The sequence below is a fragment of the Netta rufina genome (genome assembly GCF_964035555.1).
Source record: "Netta rufina genome assembly, chromosome: 17".
Lineage (NCBI taxonomy): Eukaryota > Metazoa > Chordata > Aves > Anseriformes > Anatidae > Netta > Netta rufina.
Genome location: NC_140141.1, coordinates 4,745,089 through 4,763,920, shown reverse-complemented (window position 1 = coordinate 4,763,920; position 18,832 = coordinate 4,745,089). Strand labels below are relative to the sequence as shown.

The 18,832-nt window shown below is 43.5% G+C and overlaps 1 protein-coding gene across 1 annotated transcript in view; it reads left to right on the top strand.

Moving 5' to 3' along the window:
• Positions 1–18,832, top strand: part of ZDHHC8 (zDHHC palmitoyltransferase 8) — a 113,806-nt gene that overhangs the window by 70,842 nt on the left and 24,132 nt on the right. Inside the window, exon 2 of the mRNA XM_084297342.1 lies at positions 15,433–15,554. Within this exon, the coding sequence (XP_084153468.1) occupies positions 15,433–15,554 (122 nt within the window). The remainder of the gene's footprint in view (positions 1–15,432; positions 15,555–18,832) is intronic.

Genomic DNA, 18,832 nt, shown 5'->3' with positions numbered 1-18,832 from the left:
CTCCTCCGCTCTCCTGCCAGGGCAGCCGTTCTGCCAGAAGTGCACACCCAGCCTGACTTTTAGGAAGGGTGCAGCTTTGTTGAGTGCTTTAACTGCACAGATGCCGTGCTGTCCCCTCACCCCTTTGTGTTCCCTTGCAGGGAGGAAGGAGCCAGGTTCGGGGAGGCTCTGGTGGGAGCACTCTCTCTGGACAGGCTTTTTTGCTGTTTTTTGATCTGTTACAGTGCTCTGGAATCACTTTAACCCCTTCCTTGTCTTGCTGGCACGAATTGTGAAGAATTTTTCAAAATTCCAATTTATGGCTGGCTTCTGCGCTCTTGGCATCTGTTGCTGTTCAGAATGAGGCTACTTATAGTTTCTTGCTGGCTATGCTCACTGGATCTTTAGCATAACCATATCATTATCTCAAACCTTTTCCTTTTTTTTTTTCCTAAGACCTTGACAAACTCAAGACACAGTTATGTGAATTCAAGAGAAGTAGGGATACTAGAGGAGCTGCTGCATAACCATTACTACAGACTCAGATACATTTTCTCATCTTGTACAGCTAACACAAGAAACATGGAGCTTTTGCTTTTCTATTTAATAAACTTTGAAGGAGGGCTATTTTCTGTATAGCCTTTCAAGCACTGGGTTTTGCAACTCAGAAATTCCTAACAAGTCTTAAGTATCTTCTAACTCAGTGAAGATGATTGCTTTTGTTCTTGGCTGGAAGGGACCTCTCCAAACCACAACCTCCAGATGTCCCAGGGACTGTGGTCTGCCTTGAGCCTTGGGGAGGGAGAAGAGGGAAAATGAACCCACTTCATGCTTCGAAGAGTAAATACAGAGTTAAAGAGCCTGCATGGACAGCACTCAGTTTGGGGGGAAAAGGGAGAATCCAAACAATTTTGTTTAATTACAAAAATCAAAGTAAGCACTATGAAAAGTAAATAGATTTGTTAACTTGTCAATTGCTTGCTCGATCAGGTATTGTAAAAGAATTAAAATGCTGCTGATAACCGTGTTTAATGTTGAGCAGTAAATGTTGAAGAGCAGATAAATGCATGTGTCACTTGTGCCTGAGGAACAAACAATATAAAAGGCTCTTTTCCTAACTGCAGCTCACAGAAACAAGCCTGCAAGTATGCCAGAAAATTAAGCATTAACAGCACAAGTGAGAGCTCAGGGAGGGCTGCTATGGCAGAGTATGAGGAAAGAGGAGGGTCCCCGCTCAGCATCTGTTTCTGTGCCTGACCAGCAGCAGTGTCGATCTCTTGATTCAAGGAGTTACTGGCCTGGTGTTAATAGTAACCGATTTTAGCCATTTCAGTAAATCTGTGTTATCCTAGTTGGTGAACTTCTCTTGAGACAGGTTGTAACGCTTTCCAGTTAATTTTTATTGACATACTTTTGTATGCTTTTCAAAGCAAAACTCCCCAACGCTGCTGGGGGAGGGCGGTTAATGTGAAAGGTGAGATGTGCACCGGGTCGAAAATGGCTGAATTGTGGAATCGCTAGGCAAACTGGTGAAAACCGTAACCCTTGCCCAGGTCACTTATTCATACTCATAACTGCTAGACTCTGCTTCCTCAGGTAAATAAAAAAGAGACTTTTTTACTCCACTGAGTGAGTAAAAAATATTTTTTTGTAGGATTCAAATGTGCATCCTGGAATTAACACATGATTTATTATTATTATTATTATTATTTTTGTCTGAAAAATAAATTCCTTTTCTTATTTACCAAAGGGTACTTTGGGGATATAACATCCCAGAACATGGTTCATTTTTACTGTGTTGCCCTTTGGAGTCAGATACAGTGTACAACATTTGGGGAAGCTATGAGTTTTCTAATAAGTTTTCTTCAGAATATGAATCATGTGTCTCTGTGCTTGGATTTTCCAGTAGTCATGTTTAAAAAAAAAAAAAAAAAAAAAAAGGAAAAAAAATCCCTAATTATTTTTTTTTTACAGTAATATACAAGAACAGGAAGATTGTGCTGTATAATAAATTCATAAAACAGCTTCAGGAAAGGACTGTAGTTACTGGGATACTCATTTTGTCCCCCCTTCAAATCAAAGGAGATAAAAGCACAGCTCTACCCTTGCAAGCTTTGCTTATATCTCTGTGGCTGTTCTGTGATCTGTGGCTCCGTGCTTCTCCTGGCCATGATGGTAGGCTCTGCCTGCTGCTGAAGAGGAATGTAAAGGGAATTAAGGCATCCCAGAGCTGTAGACATTTTCTGGTGTAAGCCAAGAGTGGTTTGCTTGTGGCATACGATTCTCAGGAAATACTGAGGGACGAAGAGGAGAAGGAATAAGGGGTTCATTCAGAAAATCTCAAACAGTAAATTATTTCCATTCCAGTGTGTTAGCTGTTTAGCAAGAAGAAAATGTTCATATTTGCCTGAAAAGCAAGATGATGTATCCTACTCTTTAAATTAAAGCAAGGGCAAAGAAACCAATGGATGAACTTCAGCAAAGTTCAGGAGCAAAAGGTATTTTAAAAGTACACATACAAATGCTAACTATTGCTATTGGAACTGATAGAAGAACTTCACAGACAAAACATCCCATAGTTCAGATCTGTATCCAAACCTCTTGCTTGACAGTTTGGCCTGGAAATTTTTCAACGGTTAAATCATAAGATGCTTGATGCTTCTCATTCTGGTCCCAGCTGGGAATCTGGAAAGTATAATGCTGAAGCTGAATATTCACTTTGATTCTTGGAAATAGGAATAAATTTAATCTTTTTTTTTTTTTTTTTTCTCCTTCTGAATTGGTTTGCCTGTTGCATATTGTTCGCAGATGGTGACACATATGCCATTCCCATAGTCTTCTATTTTGGTACAGGAGCTGCTAATTGCCCCATTTTGACTCGGGAGTGTATTAAGCTTTGTTAACTCATATCAGGTAGTTGTAATCCTGGCTTATGTTACTGAATTATGGCAAGAGAGTTGGGAGATTTTTAGTGCATCAGGTTCACAGCATAATTACACCTTTTCTGATAACTTTGTGGTTCTTTCAAATCAACATCCCCCAAAAATCACAAAACCACAGGCTGTGAGTGAAAGCTGAGACATTAGTACGGAAAATGGCAGAGCAGCTACCCAATGACCACTTCAGTGTGTGAGCAAGCTACTCCTCTGTCTTTGGAAAGTGGTGGGTGTTGGGGCAGAGCAGATAATGCACAACTAAAGCAAAGATGTTTCCCTGCCATTATTTTCACCTCCGCGGCTGCCCCTGTGATCCCTCGCATTGTTGTACTTCAGAATCCAATGGCAAGACACAGATCTGTATACCAGGTTGAATCCCGTTTCCCTGTCTCCGTAATTAAGATTATATTGTCTCTCAGGATGTTTTCCAAGCAAAGTAATTTTGTTCTCTGTCAACCTGAATTGAATACCTGTGCACCAAACCAAATATTGTAAGATTCCCTTTATATTTTGTCCAAGCTGACAGAGACATTTAAACCTAAGACGATGATGCTATGTTTCATCGTTTAAATAAAAAAGACTGTTAGTATGACAGTCACCATGTATTTTAGTATTTTATTGCTCCCCAGAAGCATTTTTGTTCCTGGTAGGTGCTGTAATAAGATTTTACCTGCAGGAGAATGCCACCAGAAGGCAGCCCTAATGCTGTTAGGCGGTGAGCAGGGACGGTGCAGTTGTTGATGTGCAGACAGGGGAGGCTTGGGATTTGGGCTCGGCTTGTGCTGCTAAAATGGGAAACACTTAATCTAAGCGGGGGGGGCACAGTTGTTTAATAGTTTGAGGAGACTCTGCCTGTGCCTCTACCTTAGTGGCTTTTTGTGGTTTCTGTTGAGAGTGCGTGGGGACAGCTGTGGATCTCCTGCGTACAGCAGCAGCAGAACCGTGCTCTTTTGCTGCACAAGGGCATGGATTTTGCTGCTCAGCCTTTTAATCCACCACAGGCTGATGGGGAGGAGAAAAGAGAAAATAGAGCCTGAATGTTATTTGGTGATCTTTTGGGAGACTCAAGGAAGGGGGAACGGCTCCATACAGAGAAAGAGAAGACATTTCTAATGGAGAGGTGCAGAAAAAGCCTGTTCAGGCATTGCTGCTGCCTGAAGGTCTCCTTCCCAAAACTAGGAAGCAAAATGAAGATGGTGATGTTACAGGGGAAGGGAGAACATAATGAGAACAAGCTAAAGTTTGATGTTTCTTCATTTGGTGAATGCAAGTGGAAGAATGCATTTAGTTTTGTAACATTTCCACTGTGCTGCTGAGCACTGTTTTTTATTGCTGATATTGAACCCTTGGTTTTGTTTTGAACTGCACACATCTCTTGCTTTCAGTACAATCCTACACATTTGCTTGCTGGTTTGTGTGTCCCGCTACCCTCTGCTGGAAGGAACGAGGATTTTTCAGCTGTGTCCTTGTGCCCCGAAAGAGCCCCAGCTTGGAGCAGAAACGGGCTGGGAACTGGCTTTGAGAAGCCCAGCTCTGCCCTGCTGCTGCCTGCTGGCATCCGTCCCGCAGAGCCAAGACCGGGTGTATAAAACATTGCTTAGGGTCAGGATGGTGCGGGGCTGGGGGAGGTGGTGCACATGGGGGCTGGAATAGCCGGGTGCTGAGCGAGATGACTTGTCCTGTTCTGCTTTGTTACCTTGGCCCCAGTGGTGAGGTCTGTGGATCGCAGGATTAAGCTGTTGCCGAAACAGGCTGAGTCACTGGTGAGTCCTCTGACGGCCTGGCTGGGCTTGGGAAGGGGTAAAAAGTCCCAAAGCAGGCAGTCACAGGGAGATGTTCTCCCCAGGTGCAAAGTTTCTTTGACAGGCTAAAATGTGAAGGTTGTCTTTCATTCTTATTATCTTCTTAGCTAGAGAAATTGTGATTTTTTTTCTTCTTAAAATCTTCATATATTAAGGCCTCCTTATACCAGCCATGCAAATACTCTTTTTCAGCATTGTGAGAATAAAATACATAAATGCCATGCTCACAGTTCAAGTTTCCATAAAAGTCCTTTGGGAGGATATTCCAGAGGGAAATTAGAGATGAGGTTCTAGGAGAGGCTTTTGTTTTATTATTATATGTTTGCTCCCATACTTGACGTAGGAGAATGTTTACCCTGCCTGCCCTATCTTCGGTATCTGTTTGCAGTAGAGATACATCTGTCTCTTTGTTCTGTTCATCTCTTCTGTAAAATACCAAGTCCTTAATCTTTCTGGTCCATGTAGGGAACCTTTCAATACCTGCAGTAATTTTGCTGCATGTGTCTAGAAATCCTCAAACAAGAGCTCAGGCTAGGACTGGCTTCCTTCCCTGTACCAGCAAGCTCTTGTACAGATAAAAGAACTTGCATAGCAGCTCTGAAGCATGTTGTTCAGGCCATGGACAGGTATTGTTTCCAGATTTCAAAGGCAATACATGATCCAGACAAGTCTGCAAGAACCTCTGGTCTTAATTAGTTGTAGATTTCCTGAACAGCTCTCTCAAGTCATGGAAGAAATGTAACTGCTATTACCAGCCTCACAGGATTTTCCTTCCCCTCGTTTGTACAAGACTCTCTGACAGCCCCAGCATTGCAACAAGCAGCTGGCAGGTCTGTCAGGGCTGGCTGGATACGGGGCGAGTTCCCTCCTCGAGCCCCTGGAAGGCAGCAGAGATGTCAGACCTCGCCTGCGGCTGGACGGGCCTTTGCACCCTGCCAGCTGAGGCCATGCATCGGCCCTAGCTGGGCTCTCTGGAGTCTGGCATGTGTGTCAGAGGGATAAGGTCCTCTTATAACGTGCTCCCTGCTAGGAATCGCTACCCCAAGCAGTCCCTGCAGCTCTTCTCAGTGCAGAAACAACTCACCCTATGATGCAGACCAGTAAAAGGTGTCCTGACCCCCAGGCTGTCCGGGATTATGCTCAGACACCTGGGCTGGCTCTGCTGGTGTCCCCTGCTTTTCTTCTTTTCCCCATGTATTGAAAAGCATATTATGGTACCCAATTCTCAGCTAATGCACTGAGGACATGATAAAACAGTCTATAGAGTTCATATTAAACATATCTTGTGCATATTGGCTCATTGTTAATTAAGTGCCACATGCTTTTATCTAATAGGTGCTGTCTTTGAGTTAAATAATTTTCTCCACTAGCTGTAAAGGGATGATGGCTCTTAGGAAATTTAATTGTTTTCTACTGAAGCTCATATGACAAAGGGACATCTAAAAAGTCAAATAAATTTTTCAACAAGGGTAATGTATACTGTATCTTTTCCCTGGGTCACCTCTCCTCTCTTAATATTTCTCTACCTGTTACTCTCTCTCATCATAGCATACTTATAATGAACTACCTCGCTTCCATTACACCACTGTCTCATGAATTCAAACACTAAACGTGTCCTGGACGTGTTCCCCTGGTATGGGACTGGGGTATGCTGTGAGCAAAGTCTGCATAAGACCTCCTCTGTGTCTAGCTAGGATCCCCCTAAGTGTGTTGTTTTTAATTAAAAACAACAACAAAAAATAATGTATCTTATATAATATTATATAATAAATACAATTTAAAAAATAAAAATAAAAACTGACTCTGCAGCCCACTTTACATTTCTGTATCGCTGGTAGATCCATGCATGTTGACAAGGATAAATGCAGTGTGGAAAACCCCAAAGAACAGCTCTGAGTCAGGGAGGAGCCACCCTGTGCATTTTTTCCATCAGAGCAACATGGGATCTGACAAGTGCAATTTCATCTATCCTGCAAAAAGTTGTGTTAGTTTGCCGAGAGTTCGGGAAGATCATGAAGGTCACTAGTGGTGTAAGACCCAAATAAACTGTGTTCTTTATTACTCATGGAAATGACGCTGGGTTGGTCTCAGGATGAGGGCCAGTCTCTTTCTAGCACTGCCATAGCAAGTGTGGCGTCACTTTAATTCTGCTGTTTACAAATTAGAAGCACAAGTTTGCATTCCACATAGCGTCTTTGAAAACACTCAGAAAAACTCAGCTTGTGTAGCATGTGTGTCCCTTTCAGATATTAGGAAGCATCTTCCAACCTTGCTGGACACCGCGCTGGGCAGCTGGACTGTGGTTACTGCTGGGAACGGTGCACACGGGAGCACAGCCTGCAGGCAGGGCAGCCACATGTGCTGAGGACTCAGCTGTGTTCTGAGTTACTGGTTCATACAGCATCTTCTGGATGTAATTCTCCAATTTCCCATTTAGCAAGGTTTCTGTGGCTTGATAATTCCCGTATGTGAATTTTGGAACAGGCTGGAAGTCATTCAGCTGTTGCAGTACAGAGATGCTGGTGGCCAGCCATATCCAGACAGAACTGCCCAGGAATGTTACTGGGCAGCAGTCCCTTCTTTTTCTAACCGAGTGGATTTAAAACCATTTCAGCGTGACAGGACAACCAGTGTATCTCCTGCTGCGGTTATTCTGCAGTGACCCCCCTCCCGTCCTCTTCTGCCGTGACCCAAAGGCCACCCATACACTCAGGTCTCCATTAGCAGCTGGAAAAAGCAGAGCTTGTTTCCAGCTGCTCAGCATGGTACCGATAAAAGGTTGGTGCATGTTTGCAAGCCCCTATTACAGTAATCCTTGCATCTTCCAGCTTGTGTGGTATTTCAGGCTTTGTGAATCTGGGGCTGAGAAAGCAACCCAGGAGTTAAGGGGAGTTGTCTCTGAATCTGTGTGCTTGCTCTGTAACCCATGCTTGGAGTCCGCTCTGATTTGCACATGCACTGGCAATTGGCTCCGTTCCGTGATGTACCAGAGGCTTTACGGCTGCTCAGGGTGATTTTGTTTGCAATGCAATAGATGCTTGAAGTGCCACAAAGACCTACTGTCGCATTTTGAGGTGAGCATTATCCTTCTCTTAATATAGAAGTGCTATTGTGTACTCCAAAATCTAGCCTATATGTCCCCTGGGATCAATGCTCAATGGATAACTTCAATTTGAGGTGTAAATAAAAAGCTGGGCATTTCGAGTGACGCTTACGCTGTTATAAGTGCATTACTTTACAAGTACATCAAAACAAAAACTCTGCCCTGGGCTTTCACTGTGTCAGTAACTGCTAACCAGCTCCAGGTAGGCCCTTGATTCACTCACCACAATGCAAATTTCAGATCGGTGTGTGAAGAAGGATTTGCTGTTCTGATCTGGTTTTGTGGATCGGCCCCGCCACTGCCTGCCCGAGCCCTGCAGCGATGAGCAGCTGAGTGCAGCTCCCAGCAGAAGCCTGTCGGCTGCACCAGCTGTCTGCTGAGCATGGCTGCAGAGCATGCGTGTTGGATACAGCACAAGGCAGGCCTGACTGCTCACCAGGCACCTGTAAAGTCACATTGGATGTGTAGCTCGTAAGAATATGGCTTACCCAGTGGCTGCAGGGCCGGTCTGTGCCCGTGCAATAAGCCTGGGATGAGCGGATGGCTTCTGAACTTGAGGGTGTTGATGGGCACAGTTATCCCCATGGTCTTCTCACTCAGTTATCGGTATTGTCACTCCTGTTACATATTTCTCCCACATCAGTTCACATGACAATAGTGTCTTTTCTCGGATATTTGGGGACTGCTTAAAAAGGGAGGAAGGCCACACGCTCCAGAGCTTTCAAGCAGCTTTGTGAAAAGGGGAGAGTATATTTTACTTCAGGGATGACGTATAGCCCAGATAAGACTTTTCACCAAGGACTATTATATCTCAAGTTGACTTTTTAATTGATTTAGCTCTTCTGATCTATACTTTGTCAGACATGAACCACTAGCCTTTGGACTGAGTCCAGGGTGTAATGGAAAGTTCACTGAAACCCCATCAGCTTTCGTTAAACCTGAGTGAATTTCAGCCCAGCACATTTCTTATGAATAATTAAACACAGTTAAGCAGGTGATGGATTTGAACCTCTGGCGCTAGTGTTCAGCTATATTTCATAAGGAATGGTCTCATGAAATTCATGGGGTTTTTTATGTTCTTTTTGGTTTTTTTTTTGGCCCCTTGTGATGGATAACTGCATCTGGCAACCCAGGGTGGCTATTTTTGTATCTCCCACTCATTACCAGCATGAGCTGCTCCATGTGGCACTCAGCCTTCATCAGTCTCTGTTTTTCAGTGGTAAATTCTCCAGTATTTACTTCTCTCCCCATTTTTATGTAACGTTTGGAGTTGTTATCCTTTACTTTAATACCACTTTCTATCAGTACAACTGCTGTAGTCACAGTGAGGGTGTAGTGCTATGGCAACAATATATTAGCTGCAGTCTTGCCAATGAGTAAGATGCGATGCAGAAATTAGATGATTTATCAAAATCTCAAGTGGCAGCACTGAGCAAATGACCTGACTATCCTGATATCCTGAGCCTTCTGCTGTTTTCCTAGGACCTGCCGTTCTCTTTCATGTTGGTTATGACACTCGGATCCATCCTCCCCTGACAGGCTCCAGTGATGCCTTTCTAAAGCTACCGATGACTTAGCACCTTGGAAATATTTTTAGCTGTAGAATAATCTCCCAGCTATCTTTGGCAGTGAACAAAAATGGAAAACGAGCGGATTTTTTTTTCCTCTGTTACTATTCCACAAAGGTACTTTTCTGTGATTTCAGGGTAGGAGAGAGCGCATAAATGGAAAAATCCCTCCCAGAGTGGGCTGTATGAGGAATGTGTTAGATTTCCCCTGCCAAAGGCTGAGAGCTGTGTCGTTCAGTGCCCTGCGGTGAGGCGGGCTCTGCACACCTGAGCTCCGGCATTCACCCCGCAGGGTGCTGTCTTGCACCTTCTCTGTCCTACGTACACAGGTAGAGTGGGCCCTAAGGCACTGTACTTGCATCTGATTCTGAATTCTTCTAAAATCTGGGTATCCAGATTAGTCAGTTGATTGCCCTTATGTTTATGGTCCATGTGGTCCAGTGCTGGGTTAATCACTAGGAGGACTTTTACCTCTCTGTACCCCCGATGTGCTGTCACTGCCAGCCAGACCCGCGGGCCCTTCTGGGGAAGGGCAGCTTGCAGGCAGCCCGGGACGCTTGGTCCAGCTCCCAGGGTTGCTGGATATCAGCAACATTAGAACATCCTTGATCAGATGTGGTGATGATTCCTCACACAGAGTGGTGGTCCCTTGCACAGACTTCACAGGATGCAAATCGGTGCGGGGTCGTAGCAGTCAGGGTTTGGCTAGAAGTTCCCGGAGAGGTATCAAACAAGGACAGGCTGCTGCAGAGTTAAGGACACAGTCTGAAAGTTTTCAGTGACATTAGTGCCAGCGCTTAGACAAATTATGTTTGCTTGTTGGCCCCTCTTATCTAATTAGTCTCTACTTCACTGGGCTGCTTCTACTTGGATGCACTGAATCAGCTGGTTGATACTACTCTTGTAACCACCCTAATGGTGTAAGAAGGTGATTCAAGTTAAGAGGTGCTTTATTTTCCATGTTATAAACCCATGGATTGTGATTTGTCATGGAAATTAATTGTTTTGTTGCATACCAGCCATCTGTTTGAGCCCAAGGGGAAGGATGTGTGGGAATCTCAAATCAATTATTAGGTGCAGTTGAGCAGTCAAGCAGGCAATCCTTGGGGTCTTCTCTGTTCCCCCTGCACAAGCAGATTGTCTCATCTTTCTATTAGAAAGAGAAGTGTTGTAGGCTCCTGCTCCATGTTCTGCTCTTTGTCTCTGGCCTCCGAGCACCCTGCACCCCGAGAGAGCCCCATGTGTGCACGCACCTGCTTGTTGTGTTCTGGGCAGAGCATCCAACGGACCTCATTCACCAGGTACATCACAGGCACGTGGTCACACAGCAGCCCACCAGCAGGAGCGGTGTGCCTCACCCCTGCCCTCTTTGGGCTGGGTGCTGGGGGCCTGGTGCTGGGCTCACAGGAGGCAAATGCTGGGGCCAGCAGCCTTGCCCTAGGAAAGGCACTTGGAGATTGGCAAAATCAAAGGCAATCCCTTCTCTGTCGTGGGGTGGGGAAGATGGTCTGTCGGTAGTTTGTGTCTCATTTGGAACCGGGGTGGAGGGGGAAAGCAGATGGCTTTCAGTCGCTCTGCAAGCCAGTGTCAGAGCCAAGACTAGAACACGATTCTTAAAATCCCAGGCTCCATCCTCCGTGTCCTAAAGCTTCTCTAAGCATGTGTAAGGTTTTAATGGAAAAAAAAAAAATAAAAAACAAACTTAATTTGGAGCAGGATTCAAGAAAAATGTCCCATTCAATTACTTAATTATGACTGAACTGTAATTATAAGGCACAAACATGTCTTGCTACAAAGCACCAAGCAAAAAAAGCAGAAAGGATTATTTGTTGTTTAATTTAGCGGAGGAAGGCAGTTGATGATGCATAAGTCAGTCTGACACCTAGCAAGTTTTGTGATCCTATTTGTTAATCTTTTTAACTTTCCATTTTATTAGGATAGGGTTTCAAAAGCAAATAGGATAAATGAGATTAAATCTGCCACCCTGAATTACTCTCCTCTGAGTTACGAGCAGAATTACTCTGTGTCAAAGAAGTATAATTATGAGGAAAATGCTGCCTGTGTAATTGTGTGCTTCGTTCAGAAGAATTTGAGATCCATAATTATCTCTAGCATGCCATGGTGGCGTGTGCTGGCTCTTAATTTCTGCAGTAAACAAAACCATTGAATGTTCCTCTCCTGGGTAGTTGCTGAAGTAGCTTGGCTGGTACCCACAGCGGTTGCAGTATTATCCCTCAGGTCTCCTGGTTCATGTGAGGGATCTAAATTAACTTGAAAGAGAGCACCAATCATGCAGTTACTTTTAGAAAAGAAATGCTAGCACAGTTACCTTGAACTTAAATGTTGATCATGCAGTGAGGTACAGCAGCCATGGGGTGCGGTGTGTTTTCTGAGCTGTAGGTAAGGCAGGTCTGGCTGCTTCTGCAGAAAGCAAGTCACAGCACATCTGGCGCTGTGTCCCACTGCTCAGCTTCTCCATGGGTATTGTCTTTGACCTCTGCAATGGAAATGATTCTGCAGGGGCTCCTGCAACACAAAGGGTGCGGCTTTCTCAGACAAAATTAAGCTGTGATAGAAAGGTCCTGGGTTAGGACTTTGTGGTTTTGCTCCTGGATGTCGGTGCACATCAGAAGTGTTGGAGTTTAGTTTTTCTCTCAGAAAGATCTGGCACAGGTGTACACTGCTCTCGACTCTACTAAATTTAGCCCTATAAAATTTGTGATAGACTTCATGCTGTGTGAGTCCACGGTGAGAGGAGTTGATGACACAAAGACCACAGTCTCTTGAAATTTTGGGTTTCCCAAGCAAAGAAAGTTTTGAATCAATGTGTTGTTTGTCTGGATTCATAACACCTTCTGTTAGGAGAAGCATATGAAAAGTTCAGCCAGATTTGTCCTCAGAGATGAGTGGTGCTGGAAGCAGATCTCCTGGAGTTCCTGGAAATAAACAGAGTAAACAGAATCTCACTGTAGGGCCTGCTCAGACATTTCTGCAGCTTCCTCTTCAAAGCAGAGAGTGCAGAGGGTCAGAAGCCAGATTTCTGCAGGATGGGTTGGTAATAAAACAACCTGCCAGACTCGGATTAGAATTTCTGTTGCTTTGCCTAAAATTCCATGTGCTTTAAGGGAGAGGGATAAGGAGGGAGGACGCGTCACGGTTTGTGGATCCTAGTAGCAATTTTATTTTCTTTTTCAGACCCTTTTCCAGTTATGAGTCAGGACTTGATCTCAGATGTTTTTATTGGTCAGTCTAGTTTACAAATGAGGCCTCTTTTATCCCCTCTAAAATTTTATGTAATATCTGATGTTGCATAAAGATTCCGAGAAATAAAAATGGAAGGATGGTGAACAGACCTTCTGGCTAATATGTACAATGACTCAGTCTATCCTTCGTTCCAACTTCCATGAAGTATTTTCAGATACACTATTTACCCATTAAATGAGCTGTTTAGTTTAGCTTATGGCTAAAGTTTTTCCTAGTATTTGATGTATTTGTTGGGAAGATGACAAAGTAAATCACGAATGAGAACATTAACAAATGCTTACATTAATCATCTGAGACAGTTTCTCTCATGTAGTCTTGCTCGGAGTAAGGAGTTATCTGTAAGAAAGGGTTATCTGTAAGAAAGAGTTTCCTGTCCCTTCGTTTGCCAACTTACTTGACTTTACTGCCAAGGAAATCTCTCCTCCATGCTTGACAGGCAGTGGGTAACTTCATAATCTTTCTCTGTGTAGGCAATTTCTTCATGGGAAGAAATGAAGTCAGTCATGCCCATGCTGAATCTAATTTTACTATAATTTAAAGGGAGGAGCCTTTCCCTGGGTAGAATTTATTCTATAACTGCTTATTTCAGGATTTCTTTTCCTTTCCTCCGAAGGAGCTGGCAGGAACCATTGTTAGAGACAGGCCCACAGCTTGCTTGGCATGGTCACCACAGCATATTTTATGGCAAGAAAGGAACCACTTTTCCTTAGCTCTCAGTCACCATCAGCTGCTTCAAGGAAAACTGAGCACTGCAGCGAGTTGGTGTCACCTTGCTGAAGGCTGAAATTCCACCTCCTGGGGACAGGAAAGGTTGCAGGGCAAGTCACAGAGCCCAGCTGTCTCCAGCAGGGTCTGTCTGAGCTAGTCCATCACCTTGCTCTGCCACAAGGCTCTCTCCTGTACCCAAGCTCCATGAGCATCTGGATGAGATCCCAAATGCAAAAGAAACAGAGATTCTGCCCTCCTCCACAGAGCTCTCAGTCCTTTCCTGTTCTCTTAGTAAGTGTTCATTTCCAGGCCCTTTCCCTGCTTGCCCCTTTAAAGGCCAGTCCCAAGAAACCCCATGCTTCTGCTCCCTCTCTGTGGGCTGTAGCAGAGCATCCATACTCAAGTGGGAAGGCTTAATTTTTCCTTCTCCCCTGATCAGCCTCAAGGTTTGGCCCCAGCCACAGACATGTCTTGGCTCTGCAGTTCATTCACTTGGGGTAGGATTTTTCCATCTTTTACTCGCTCCAGTCCAGACTGAATGAAACACACACCAGTGAAGGTCCTTTTAAAAGCAGTTTGCAGCAATGCAATGCTAAAAGCCTAGCTGCAAAGAGGAGGAGAGCGCAAAACAATCTCTTCCTGCCTGCTCACAAAGAAATGGGAGGAGAAAATGTGGTGCCCTTTTAATGCTGGCCACAAGAGTGTGTTTAGCGGCGTCTCTTCAAGGTCAGCAACACCATTCTCAGCTGTTGAAAACAGCACATCGGTAGCACAAACAGTGCCAATTAGATTTGGGAAAAGGTTGGGTGTTTGTTGTTGGTTTCTTTTTTCTTTATCTCCGCAGCCTGGCAGACAACCAGATGCAACTGTACATGTAATTCAGGCAAAATGTGATCCCGAATATGTGGGCTGCTGTTTGATTTATGCTAACAGCAGCAAGGTGTTGCCGTGGAATGGCGTCTGCACAGCAGCAAAGTGGGGTCCCTAGCTGTCAGGGCAGGAGGAAATCTAAAGAGCTGCTCAGTCAGGGGGCTTACTTTTGTCAGAGAGATTCTTTGTCCCATATTTTTCCTTATTTATATCTGCAAGATTAATAAGATTAATTGGATTTTCCCCTCAGCAACCCTGTAGCACCAAACCTCTTTATGCAGAACAGAGAAGTAAAATTGGTCTAGTGTTTAGAGATAAGCTTTGGAGAGGCTGTAAATGGCTAGTGAATAAACACTGTTTTTCAGTGGGTAAAGTTGCCTGTAGGATAAGCTTTCTTCTGTCTTGGTCCTGCCTTCCTCTGCTGGTGGGAAGTGTTCTTTGCAGCTAGATCAGTTGTCCTATAACAACAGGCCTTTCTATATTGTCTTTCCTGAGTCTCCTAGTTTTTCTCCTTTACTTTCTGTCCCTCTCAGGTACATACGCTGGGTGTGCACCAAGCATTTCCAGTGTTTCTGAAAGGTGCTCACATGGCAGATGCCATCCACTTTCTTTTTGGCCTTCTTAGATTCTGCTGACACCTGCAGAGCCCATGCTCGGTCTGACCAAGCCTTCTGCTGGGGAGAGGTTTTGAAGTGTTGGTTGTGAGCATTATTTAAAGTTGAAAACCACTTGGGAAGATGCTAGGGGAAGCGAGTGTGCTTCCCTTTGTACCTGCTGGGGAGATCAATGGTTTAAGAATCCTATTCTGCTTTATGCCAGTGAGGACTGAAAATAACACCAACTGTAACAAGGCTATATACACAATAAAGAGCAATGCAACAATAGGATGCAGCTTTTACGCAGAGAAGCAAAGTGCCAGCTTGCAAATAAAGCAATAGGGTTGCAAAGCCCTACAAGCCACGTGAGCAATTGTTGCTTTCTGTACTATGGAATAAAGTGTCTTTAGAAAGGGTGGCTGCAGCGTACTTTACATCACTGAAACTGGCTCTATTGAAATTTCTGTTGTTAAACTGCAAATTCAGCCTTGCTGAATGGCTGGTGGGGAGATGATGAGACTGCTTTTCTCTGTGATGATGGTGAATGGGAAGAAACTACTTGATACAGCCAAAAGAGCCCTTACCTATAATTTTTCTCCTCCACAGGTGCCCCTGGCTGACAAAAGCCATCTCACCAGCCATCCCAGTGTACAATGGGCTCGTGTTCTTGTTTGTACTGGCAAACTTCAGCATGGCAACTTTCATGGACCCTGGGGTTTTTCCACGAGGTAAGAGAAAATGGGACTGGTGGGTGGTCCTCTTTTTTTTTTTTTTTTTTTTTTTTCTTTCCTCTGGTAATCTGTCTTGTTTATGTATTTTCTTATTTTTTACACTGAGCTGGCAGTAGAGTTGGGATGGTAGTGAAGTGCTGGATACCCTCATCTGAGCTGGGAGGTGTCAGTTGTCCTTGCACTTGCTCAGGCTGGCAGTTGAGGGCACAGGGCTGCATAGCATGGTTCTCCTTTGAGTATCTCTCCTGACTGATGTGATTGCAATTGCCATCCCCTGTGTCATGCTGGCACATTGGATTTAAGTTACTGTCTTCACAATAGGAAGTTGAGCATGGTGGAAGGGAGAGGCTGAGCTTTCTGAAACAGCTTCATCAAAGCAGACCTTCCTTCCACAAAGCCTTAAAATAAATGCATAGGCATTGAATGCTAAAATAGATAATGATTAAGGCTTGCCTTAGAGCATCTAAAATGTATACGTTTAGAAAGATATGCCTGCTTAAATTAGTACTGATGCACAACTGATTAAATAGGATAAAGATCACTCAGCTCGTATAATAGGAACCACAGTGGAGCTACCTCTTTTAACACATCCTAATGAGAGAATTATCACCTCATTTTATCTGTCTTCCAATAATTATTCACATGCAGTTTGCAGCAGAGACTGCTCTAGGCAGTCTTGCTAAGCCAGTGGATCTCTGCTCTCTTCAAGCTGTTCTTACCCACCTCTACTGAGTGAATTCAATACCTATTTTGAATTGCTATTGCACCTGACAAGAACAAGATACCTGTCCTGCTGGCTTCTCTGAATAGTGGCTGCCAGGTTTCTCCAGGTAGCAGGGTCTAATGATGAGCATCTCTCTGTCATTCCTTTCAGCTGCAGCTTTTGAACCCCTGATCAACTGTTGCAGCACTACAGTTAAGGGAATAATTACGTGTGAAGGCAATATTCAGTCATTTGTGTGGGATTACGTGATGCAGTGTTTAGCTGCATAAGGTTACATATAGGTGATAGAGAGATTTTCAAAAGAGCTGAAACATCGAGCTTTTACTGAGATTTCCAAAAGAGCTGAAGCACATAGAGCTTTTACCTAATGTCCTGCACTCTTCCATTCCTCCATCTCATCAGAGATAACAGTGGTTGAATATGCTGTGGCTGTGAGGTTATTGAACGCATCCATACTTTTTGCCTTTGGTAGGAGAAGAGCTGGAACAATGTTGTTCAGTTGTGAAAGTCACAGTCCAGGAATCTAATATTATTGTGCAACGTAGTTCCCTCAAAATGGAGCCTGCTGCTGGGCGCTTACCTGCTCTAAGAGTGATCAGTACTGAGCATATCGTAAATTCACACGTTCCTTTACACTCCCCTAACTTGCAAATAAGCTCTTTATTTTGGCCTTTGCATTTAAGGGAGAAAGGGGGAGTTTCCTACAGCTTGCCTTTCTTCCATCCTTTTCATTTGTGGCCTTGGCCATTTCTCTCTATGCAGTGTGTATTTGTACTTGATCTGGAAGAAATTGGGAATGAGGGAAGTGGGGAAAAGGCAGGAAAGGAATGGGAGTCATCCTTAAAGAAAGTGATGAAGTAAGAGTGTAAATGTGTGAAGGAAGCAATCTGATAAGGAAAAGATGGAAAAGACTATAAATACTAGAGCTGGGAAGAAAGGGGAGCAGATGTTATTTCAGATCACAAGTGTACATGCTAAAAAAGCTATCACCACCCCACGCCACCCGCAGAGCTGCCAACCCAAAGAATTCAGAAATTGTAGGAGTGATTTAAAATGAATATACAATGGATCTTTTTGCTTTCTGTTCTTGAAATTACAGATCTAATCTTAATTTTCAAGCTTTTGAGCACATTTCTGATAGTTACAAATTTACTTCAAAAACAAAACAAGAAAAAAGCAATACAAAAGCAGAGAGTCTTATGAAATCACATGATTCCTTTAAGAAAGCTGCGAAGAATCATGAGATATGTTATATAAACAGGAGATTTGGCTGCCTTGTGTCAGTGGATAAGAGTACGAGAGTCTGTGTAGTAAGATAGTGTCTTCTACCAATGTATTCTTCTGCTCAGATGACTGAAGGCTGGTGATAAAGACATATCTAGCTGTATCATATGAGCTTACAGGTTCTCTGGCAAAGAGAATTTGGGGCATAGATGGGAAGTAAACCCAGCTTTTTTTTTTTGTATTGTTGAAATGGGCCTGAATTAAACTCCCAGTTCCATCACTCCTTTTTTGAATCATTTTTTAATTTGCTGTCTCTCTGAATGATCCTGTTATGAATCAGGATTGGCTCTGTGCATGAGTTGCCAGTAACACACTAAAATGAATGAGAAGAAAGGGAAGTATTAAGTCACTGAAACTGGGGCCTCCCTGACAAATCTGATTTACAGTCTAGATTGATAATGGCAATGTGTGTTTCTGGCTAATTATAGATACCAACCATGAACTGTCTTCCAGTGTGTGTCAATTCTGCAAGTCCAATGTATTTACGCAGGTATACACCTATATAGGTATATGTGTGTATTTGTAGATACATACAATGTACAGACTTTTTGTCTGCATAGTAAGTATTTTTACAAGAATTTAAATGGTTTGACCATTCTAGTGTTTTGTTCTTCTATCCCCACAATTGTATTTTGCAGCGTGGACCACTTTGTTGTAGTATTGAAGAACCCACAGATTGTATTTATAGAAGTGCCCTAAGGGATTTAGAGTCTAGCTCCCACTAAGAGTCCCACTGATTAGTTATGAAGGAAAATTATAGGGAACGGTGCCAATACAGCAGTCTGCTTCCATGCACAAACATTAACCCAGAGAATATTCTTGCAAGGTAAATATTGTAGCTGAGTCAAATCCCAAGCTCATGTGAATGAAGGGAGAAACTCCTCCTGAAGTCAATGGAAATTGGATCCTTTTAGTAAGGATAACACATCTAGAGAAGATTTAATATAGAACTACATGTCAGTTATTGATGCCCCACTGGGATAATATTATCAAATTTTGTCTAATTTGGAGCCAGTCAACCAATGCCAGCTGCACTGCAATGTTTAACCAGGTGTTAAATAGATGTGAACTAGTTACATATTCTCCGTCAAAAGGAAACAAATAAAGATTGCAGGTATCTAGAATAAAAGATGAACTTCCATGTACATCATTCACATTTTTCCTTTTCTTCACAATATGTGTTTGCCCATTCTAGACTGGCTTTTATTTTTTGAATTTATTTTTAAATGGTCTGTTTTCTCAACAGGGCAGCGCTCAGTAGAGATGA